Consider the following 10,516-nt stretch of genomic DNA (forward strand, 5'->3'; position numbering starts at 1 on the left):
TATTCATCTGAATGCTAAAAAAACTACTTTGAAGTATAGTTTTCTTACAAATGGTAATTAAGATTTATGTCTGTAGCTATTTATTCTCAAAAGTAAATTTTGCCAAATGAGCTAAAATGTACTCATTTCCTTACTCATGTAACTGTAACACCTTTATACACCATCTTTACAATAAAATAAAGTTTGTAAAAATGCTATAAAAAAAAAGAAGAAGGAAGACATTGGGGCTGGGAAGTTGGCTCAAGAGTAGAGTGCTTGCCTTGCATGCATGAGGCCCTGGGTTCGATTCCTCAGCCACACATAAGCAGAAAAACCCAGATGTGGCACTGTGGCTCAAGTGGTAGGGTGTTAGCCTTGAGCTGAAGAACTGAGGGGCAGCACCCAGGCCCAGAGTTCAGGCCCCATGACCGACAACATATATAGATATAGATATATAGATATATAGATATCTGTAGATAGATATAGATATAAATGAAGACATTGATCAAGATATAGTATATTCCTATACTAATTGTTGAATGGCAACTCCTTTGTACAACACTTACAGATAAAAAATAAAATTAAAAAAAAAAACATAGAGATGAATGTGAAATGAAAACAATGCTGAGTAGCCCAAACAATCCAGCAAGGTGATAAGTAATTGAATATTTCACTGATAGTAAAAAAATCTTTATTGGGGCTGGGAAGGTGGCTCAGTGGTTAAAGCGCTTGCCTTGCATGCCTGAGGCCCTGGGTTCGATTCCTCAGCACCACATAAGCAAAAACAAAAAAGCCAGAAGTGGCGCTGTGGCTCAAGTGGTAGAGCGCTAGCCTTGAGCTGAAGAGCTGAGGGACAGTGCCCAGGCCCAGAGTTCAGGCCCCATGACTGGACAAAAAAAAAAAAATCTTTATTGTGTTCATTCCCAACATACTATTTTGTTCTTGGATGTTGCTAAATCTATAAATCAGTAAGAAAAGCTGGGAGAGAGGATTGCTTGTTTTTTTGTTTTTGTTTTTTTTATTCTATCCAGACTACATACAAGTAAATTTCATAGCTCAAAAACTGAATTACCCAGGTGAAAAAAAGGAAAAAAATTCTGCAATATGTAACAATATGAATTAAACATGAAGGCCCTGACCTAAGTGAAATAAACCAATAACAAAAAAATAACCACTGGGAAAATTGGTAGAATGCTTGCCTAGCAATCACACGCCCTGTATTCAAATTCTAGCAAGAGATATGAAAAGATTTCATGTGGAAATTGGCTACAATGTGGTGAAGGGCTAGAGATCTATAAGAATCACCTGATAAGGGTCTGAATTTGATTAAGTAACAGAGAGATAGACAAAAAGGGATATCAAACTTAGGGCAAATCAGCAAAATTATGTTTTCAAAGTACATAGCATAGTATCTAAAATACCTCAATAATATTAGTCATCATCCTTATCACTATGACTACCACCACCACCACCACTAATCATCATCATCATCATCATAAAGTAGTATCATCACCTATCATCATCAGGGTATTAGAATCTGGTGGTTACATAAATTAAAAAGATAAAGAAAAGAAACAAACCAATAGAATTTTTTAAGTGTGAAAGTAGATATGTTGTTATTCCAAAAGAATAAGAATGGGGCACTAGCTGGACAATAGCTCTCATCTGTCATCCTAGCTACTCAAGAAGCTGGGATCTGAAAACCAGCTTTCAAAGCCAGCCTGGGAAAAAAAAGTCTGTAAGACTCATCTCTGATTAACCAGCAAAAAGCTGAACGTGCTAGAATGCTAATCTTGAGCGAAAAAAAGTAAGAAGGCAAGGCCCCAGTTCAAGCCCCAGTACTGGCTAAAACTCAAACTAACAAATAAAGACCAGGATGTTGTTGTTCTTAGGGAGGAGTTTGCAGTGAGGATGAGGAAGATTAATTAGATGTTAATCTTGCTAAGTTTAAGTAAGGTACCTATGGAATTTAGATGAACATGGCAGACAGTAGGATGACTGGAGCTGGAGAAGACAATCACTACTTTCAAATAATAGTGCTTATTTGAGCCCTTAAAACTTGGCTTAGGATCCAGGAGAATGAGACATCCAAAGTCTTACCAGTTATTTAAAAAAAAATCTCAAAATGGACTAAAGACTGAAATTATGATACTCCAGTAAGAAAACTTTAGGAGAAACCTTTCGAGATGTTAGGACAAGCAATGATTCTCTAGACAAGACCCCAAAAGGAAGGAAGCAAAAGCAAACATAAAAAGATAGGATTACATCAAACTAAAAAAGCTTCTACATAGCAAAGAATATAATCAGAGTTCAGACATAAAGGACATGACTAAAATGTGATATAGGAAATAGTGGATTCCCATGGTGGAAATATTCTGAACAATTAACTTGACAGTTTAACCAAATGAAACAAGAAGCTGAAACATGCTTTGTCTGTAGGGGAAAGACTTAGGGGAAGGGGGTAGATGAATGGAGAGAGGAAGTAGGTAAATGCAGTCATAATATTCAATGTGCATATATGAAAATGGAACTAGGTAACTTGAGGGGAGAGAGAATGATGGAAAGGGAGACACTGCTCAAGACACATTGTACACATAAATGGACATGTTAGATTTGAACTACATTGTACAACTACTTAACAGAAAATAATTTATATTTTAAAAGAGAAAAACTACAGAATGAGAGAAAATATTTGCATGTCATACATCTCACAAATGGTTTATATCAGAAAGTATAAGAAATTCGCAAACCTCAACAGTAAAAACAACCCAATTAAAAAAGAGAGAACTCCATATCTTAGCTATGGTAAATAATGCTGCAATAAACATAGCTGTGCTGGTAGCTTTAGTGTGGTCTTGTTTGTGATCATTTGGGTAAATGCCCAAAAGTGGGATTGCTGGGTCATAGGGGAGTTCTATGTGGAGTCTTTTGAGGAACCTCCATACTGCTTTCCAAAGTGGTGGAACAAGTTTACACTCCCACCAACAATGCGGTAGGGTTCCATTCTGTCCACATCCCCTCCAGCATCTGTTGTTATTAGAGTTCTTTATTATAGCCATTCTAACTGGGGTGAGGTGGTATCTCAGTGTTGTTTTGATTTGCATTTCTTTTATGGCTAGGGAGGTTGAGCATTTCTTCATGTGTCTATTGGCCATCCTTCTTTCCTCTTCAGAGAAGTTTCTCTGTAAGTCTTTAGCCCACTTATTTATTGGGCAGTTGTTTCTTTAAAAAGAAATTTCTCAAAAAATTACATTCTAGGAATGGAAGTCCATGCCTAGAATCCCAGCTCTGGACGTTTGACACAGGAGGACTGCAAGTTCAAAGACAATCTGAACTATATAGTGAGACGATCTCAAAACAAAACAAAACAAAACAGAAAGAGACCATAAATGGACAAGTATACAGAAATATTAAACATTATTATCAGGAAAAATGAAAATGAAAAAGATATCATATCACTCCACTAAGAACTATTATCAAAAATATTAAAGACTAGGGTAACAAGAATATGGAGAAAGGGAATTCATTTTTTTTGGTTGGTCATGTTGCTTGAACTCTGGGCCTAGGTGCTGTCCCCTCAGTTCTTCAGCTCAAGGCTAGTGCTCTACCACTTGAGCCACAGTGCCACTTCCAGTTTTCTGGTGGTTTACTGAAGATAAACGTCTCATGGACTTTCCTGCCTGGGCTGGCTTTGAACCTCAATTCTCAGATCTTAGCCTCCTGAGTAGCTACAATTACAGGCATGAGCCACCAGTGCCAGGTTGGGAAAGGGAATGCTTGCACACTACTAATAGGAATTTAACTTACTTCAATCATTATGGAAAGCGGCATGAAAGTTTCTCAAAAAGATAAAAATATAAATACCATGATTCAGCAATCCCACTACTGAGTAGGTATATATCCAAAGGAAATTAAACTCATGGGTCAAAGAGACATCTGCACTCCCATGTTCATTATTGCATTATTCCCAATTGCCAATGAAAGAAAACTGAAGTATCCATCAACTGATAAATGATTTTTTTTTTTTGGTCAGTTGTGGAGCCTGAACTCTGGGCCTGGGTGCTGTCCCTGAGCTCTTCAGCTCAAGAATATCACTCTACCACTTGAGCCACAGTGTCACTTCCAGCTTTTTCTGTTTATGTGGTTCTGAGAAATCAAATCCAGGGCCTCATGCATGCAAAGCAAGCACTCTACCTCTGAGCCACCTTCCCAGCCCCTCATAAATGGATTTTTTAAAAAAATCTGTGGTACATAGAATAAAACACTGTTTCACTATTAAAAAAATTGAAATCCTGTCATTTACAATAGCATGTATGGAATTGGAAATCAGTATGTTACATGAAATAAAGTAGGCACAGAAAGAAAGTCCTGATTATTCTCACTCACAAGCAGAATCAAAACAAAATTTTGGCTGTGTCCTGGTGCCTCATGCTTGTAATAAGCCCAGCTATTCAGAGGCTAAGACCTGGAGGACAACAGTTGAAGACAGAAAATTTTATTTTCTAAGTTTAAATTTTGGTGAACATTTAGAAGACCACAAATTCAAATCCAATGGCTGAATTTGTTAAGAATAAATCTAAATACAATAAAATTTTAAAGTTGTACATACCCATTAGATATACATATATACATATATTATATATATACATATATATATATAAGCAAAAGGGTAAACGTGAGGTTTCATACCTCATACAGAGTTACTTGATCTTTTTTGTGTGTTTGCTAGTAATAGAGCTTGAAGTCAGGGCCTTGTGCTCTGACGACTTGTTCACTCAAGGATAGTGTTCTACCACTTGACTCACACCTCCTATTCCAGCTTTCTGTTTGTTAACTGGAGGTAAGAGTCTCATGAGCTTTTCTGCCCGAGTGATCTTGAAACTGTGATCTTCAAATCTCAGCCTCCTCAGTAGCCAAGATTTTAAGCTTGAGCCACAAGCATCCAGATTATTTGTATTTAAAAATAAAATCACTCAGTAAAAAAAAAAAAAAAAGATGCAGCCAGGTGCCAGTAGCTCACACCATATTTCCAATGAGCCACAAAAAAAACTGAAGTGGAGCTATGCCTCAAAGTGGTAGAGCACTAACCTTGAGAAAGAGAGCTCAGGGACAGTGCCCAAATCCAAATCTTGAGTTCAAGCCTGACAACTGACCCCCGTCCCCCAAAAAGATGCACTTGGTTTATTCTTAATATTGGAAATAATGAAGTAATTTAATAGTAAAGTGTATATGCTACAAATATCACATATTATTGGTGAATATTAACCAATCCCAAACCTTCTTCTACTTTAAGAATTTGAGGGCTGGGAAGGTGGCTCAGTGGTAGAGCGCTTGCCTTGCATGCCTGAGACCCTGGATTCAATTCCTCAGCACCACATAAGCAAAAAGAAAAAAGCCGGAGTGGCACTGTGGCTCAAGTGGTAGTGCGCTAACCTTGAGCTGAAGAGCTGAGGGACAGTGCCCAGGCCCAGAGTTCAGGCCCCACGACCGGACCCCCCCACCAAAAAAAAAGAATTTGATATATGTATATATGCACAAATATATACAGACATATATTCATCTGGTTCAACTTTAATCTTGAATATAGTTATGAAATATTACATGCTACTATTGATAAAACTTACGAATCAACATGCAGAACCCTCTGACCACTCCTTGAACATGCAGCTGCAATGATGGATTCAGGCAAACCTACAAAGACACACATCTATGTCAGTGAGAATGTACATTCATATGTATTTTACATAAAATGTTCAATTCAGGCTACCACTGTATAGATTAGTTTAACAAGAGATCATCTTTTTATTCAAAATTAGAAATACATAGAGCATTAATACTGAAAATCTGATTCTGAGACGTATTTTTAAAAGCACTTAAATGTTTTTATGTACAAATTAGCAAAACTGAACAAATGAAAATAAATTGTTTATAAATCTTGGTGATCCTCTCTACTGCTTTGAGCCATTCTAGAAATAAAAAGAATCTGAAGTTCAAGGTGAACTTGTTGCTTACTTCTAGAGTTTTGAAACCTAAACTGCAAAGCCACATTGTCTGTGAGGGGAGAATGGTGTGTGTGTGTGTGTGTGTGTGTGTGTGTGTGTGTGTGTGTGTGTGTGTGTGTGCGCGTGTGTGTGTGTGTGTGTGTGTGTGTGTGTGTGTGTGTAGTTTAAAAAGATATGTTAGCTAGTTTTAAAGATGGGTATTGTGTGTGTGTGTGTGTGTGTGTGTGTGTGTGTGTGTGTGTGTGTGTGTGTGTGTGTAGTTTAAAAAGATATGTTAGCTAGTTTTAAAGATGGGTATTTACCAGATATATTATTTTGATATTTTGGTCAGTAAAGTGGTTTAAAAAGAAAATATTACTGCCTTGGAATCAAATGTAGTCATATCATAATGCTGATGATCATAAAAGAAAAATATATATTACTCTTACTAGTAAGACCATAACCTTAAAATTACCAAAGATTATGCTTTTATCATTATTTTAAAACTTGAGCTTTTCTGCTACATCATTTAATGCATATGTTGTAAATTGAGGACACTTCCGTAACTTAGCATAACATCTCTCATTTCAATAGAGACTATTAAATCCTTTATATCAGTCATACAAAATAAAGCATGTTGGAAAATTTTCCGCAATACTGTAGAGCTACCATAACCACAAAATACTCAGATCTTGCATTCTTAGTACCTAGTAGAAAAGAAACAGCTCCGTGTTTGCATGAGTCTAAAGGTCACTAAGTATTGGGGATTTTAGGACAAGGAAAGGCTTTCTTCCTTGTATAAAAAGTAATATGCACACGGAAACAATTGACATAATCAATCTTTAAGTCAAAACCACATTAAACACAAGTTCCAGCTACCTTCCCACAGGAACTAGTTTCCCAGTGGCGAACACATGTTCTGACCAAATGTTTAAATATAAACATTCAATATGAATTATTGGAAATAAACCATAATAAAATTTCAATTTTTGCTGTGAATATAATTGTAGAAAAATGAGAACTGCCATTATTCTAATGTCTTTTAAGACTACTTGAAGTTTTGGCTATACTTAAGTAAATGTCCTTGTTAATGAAATGTATTCATTAGCAAATTAGTTAAAAGAACAAAGAAATTCTTCTCCCGACACCAGGGGCTCAGGCTCAACAGGCTGAGATCCAGAGGATCCAGAGGATCACAGTTCAAATCCATAATGGTCAGAAGACTGCAAGACTCCATCTCCAATTAACAAGCAAAATACTGAACTGAAGGCTTGGCTCAACTAAGCAAGCAAGCCAAACAAATATGGCCCTAAGTGCAACCCTGGTACAGAAAAAAAAAAATAGGACTTAGAAAGCACAACTACTTTATTTAGGATTAAGTGCTCTTCTTAAGTACAAGAATAATAGTATTAACAACACTAAGCACCATAAGGTTTTATGCTTCACATCTTATTTTTCATATATTATTTATTTCTCATCATCTTCCTAGGTAATATTATCCATGTGACGCCATGCATTCAGACATACGGCCAATAGAAATAATTCAGTCTCTCCAATTCAAATTACCATAGTAATTCACTATCTCCAACTTGGACCTAAGTTTAAGAATGAGGATTTACAAGCAGTAAAAGCAACACAGTGAAATGTTCTGAATCAGACGTAGACTTAGATCTTTTTGTTTTTTGTTTAGTAACTAGCTATGCAAGCTTAGACAAGTCACAAGAGTTTTTTGAATATTGGTTTTTTCATCCTAAATAGGAATGTATCAACCATATAGGACTGTTGAGCTGTGAGAGCAAGGGTACTTGTCTTAGAAACCCTATCAACTTTCATTATTCTTCAGAAAGCTATTCTAGGAGCACTACCCTTCAACTAACACTACTCCAAACATTCCCCTCTTTTAAATAGATGCCACCGCCGATGGTTAACAATAATAGTGTTACTCTCCTCTATTTGGTGCCAAAAAGCTGATCTTTTAGGTAGGCAAAATCTGCATGTGGTTATTCCCATGCCTACAATCAAACTATCAGAAGTCTAGTTTGCTATGCTGAGAAGGCAAAGCCAAGAACAGTTTTCATCATTGAATATAATCTGCGTCAAAATTACACAAAAACAAAATGACTAGCATTTGTGTTTTGCTTTAATACTTCTACCCAGATAATGTCAAGTTTGTGAGATAGACTAGTCCAATATTACAAGCCTATTATCATCATGCTTAAAGTGATTAACAAACTCAGAATATAGTTAGCAATGACTTGTTGGGTCAAGACTTTGTATTTCTTCCATCATTCAATAAGCAGAGCTCTTAAACACAGGAAGCAGAGTAGATTCTGTACAGTTATTTGTTAAAGAAAGGGAAAGAACAAACAGGGAAGAGGGTGAGGGCAGAAAGACAGAGAACACTCTGGTAGATGGTGGGAGGGGGAGAAAGAAAAGAAAGATGCAGGTGACTCCAAATCTAATAGCCCAGTCCAATGACCAAGAATTTAAGGAAGGATGAAAAGACGAAAAGGATAAGTTACTGATTAGGTCTTTTAAGTTCTCACTTGAGGAGTGTAGAAAAAGAAAAAAGATCTTTCCATTTTCCTGCAAATGGGGCGATGTCATTCTTTCTGATGGAGGCGTAGAATTCCATTGTGTATATATACCACATTTTCTTGATCCATTCATCTACTGAGGGGCATCTGGGTTGGTTCCATATATTAGCTATGGTAAATAATGCTGCAATAAACATAGTTGTGCTGGTAGCTTTAGTATGGTCTTGTTTATGATCATTTGGGTAAATGCCCAAAAGTGGGATTGCTGGGTCATAGGGGAGCTCTATGCGGACTCTTTTGAGGAACCTCCATACTGCTTTCCAAAGTGGTTGAACAAGTTTATACTCCCAACAATTCAGTAGGGTTCACTTTTGGCCACATCCCCTCCAGCATCTGTTATTAGATTTCTTGATAATAGCCATTCTAACTGGGTAGGTCCCATGGTTTCCCTTATTTGCAATAACTAATATATGTCCAGAACAAGCAGAAAGGTCAAAAGCTATGTACATATGACCATATAAAATTGTGTTATGTGAAATGAACCCCAAGATAGGTAAACAAGTGGGTTTTTTTCTTTCTTGCTATTTTTTTAATGTATTTATAATGTACTATGTGATTTTTTTTGTTTTTTTTTTTTGTATGTTCTTCCCCCATGGTATAACAACTCCTGTTGTATTTGATTCTGGTGCCCTGCATCTTGTACATACATTTTTCTAATCTGGGGAGGGGAAGAGAAATAACAAAATGCTTAAATAGGGATACAGGTTGACCCATTGTAACAATGATATACAAGACAGCCGGGCGCTGGTGGCTCACGCCTGTAATCCTAGCTACTCAGGAGGCTGAGATCTGAGGATCGCAGTTCAAAGCCAGCCCGGGCAGGAGAGACTGTGAGACTCCTATCTCCAATAAACCACCAGAAAACCACAAGTGGCGCTGTAGCTCAAGTGGTAGAGCGCTCGCCTTGAGCTGAAGAGCTGAGGGACAGCACCCAGGCCCAGAGTTCAAGCCCCACGACTGACCAAAAAAAGAAAAAGATATACAAGACACTATGTTGAAAATGAACTTTACAACTTCGGGTGGGGGGGGTAGGGAGGATTTGAGGATGTGGGAAGGGAAGGGATGGTAGGAGAAAAACAAAGGAGGAGTTAATAATGCTCAACAGGAAATGTACTCATTACCTTACTCATGTAACTGTAACCCCTCTGTACAGTAATTTTACAATAAAAAAACATTTTAAAAAAGAAAAAGGAAAAAGGGAAGACCAAGACAGCATGCTCGGCAAAGGACATAGAAAGGAAAAACCAATAGGTGATGCTTTAAAAAGAAAACAAGAGTGTTCAGACTGCCTCATTATATCTTCAAGTTAGTTGTGTTGTGGTGGGGAATCAGCATTTCATTATATTTAATTATCAAGTACTAATGTATTATATGATTATACCACATTTTATTTATCCATTCTTCCATTTGTGGACATTGAAGTTGTTCTCACATCTTGACTACTGTGAACACTGCTGCTAAAACATAAAGCCAGTCACAGAAGAACAAATATTTACACCTAAACTAGGGCTGAAGGTGTGGCTCAAGTGGTAGAGCACCAACTTTGAACAAAAAAAAGTCAAGTCAGAGCATAAAGGCTGGAAATAAATACATAAACACAAAAAAATGAACCATTTCTGAATCATTACTCAAATTCACATAACATGTGTATGAGGCATTTACATGGAACATATATGGACTTATAATCAGTTATACAGTCTCTCCTATGAGGACAAATCAGATGACTTTGAAACAGATTACTGAGATCAGAGCCAAATCATAAGCATTAACTGGAAATATTTTTTGTAAAATATTGAGAATAAATGCACAAGTAAATTTTTTGCCAGTCCTGGGGCTTGAACTCAGGGCCTGGGCCCTGTCCCGGAGCTTCTTTTGCTCAAGGCTAGCACTTGAGCCACAGTGCCACTTCCAGCTTTTTCTGTTTCTGTGGTACTGAGGAATCAAACCCAAGGCTTCATG

At 37.0% G+C, this 10,516-nt stretch overlaps 1 protein-coding gene across 1 annotated transcript in view; it reads right to left on the reverse strand.

Moving 5' to 3' along the window:
* Positions 1-10,516, reverse strand: part of Chm (CHM Rab escort protein) — a 184,463-nt gene that overhangs the window by 156,296 nt on the left and 17,651 nt on the right. The window contains exon 2 of the mRNA XM_042672181.1: positions 5,604-5,670. Coding sequence (XP_042528115.1) covers positions 5,604-5,670 — 67 coding nt within the window. The remainder of the gene's footprint in view (positions 1-5,603; positions 5,671-10,516) is intronic.

The sequence above is a fragment of the Dipodomys spectabilis genome, unplaced genomic scaffold (assembly GCF_019054845.1).
Source record: "Dipodomys spectabilis isolate Male_0828 unplaced genomic scaffold, ASM1905484v1 ptg000673l, whole genome shotgun sequence".
NCBI lineage: Eukaryota > Metazoa > Chordata > Mammalia > Rodentia > Heteromyidae > Dipodomys > Dipodomys spectabilis.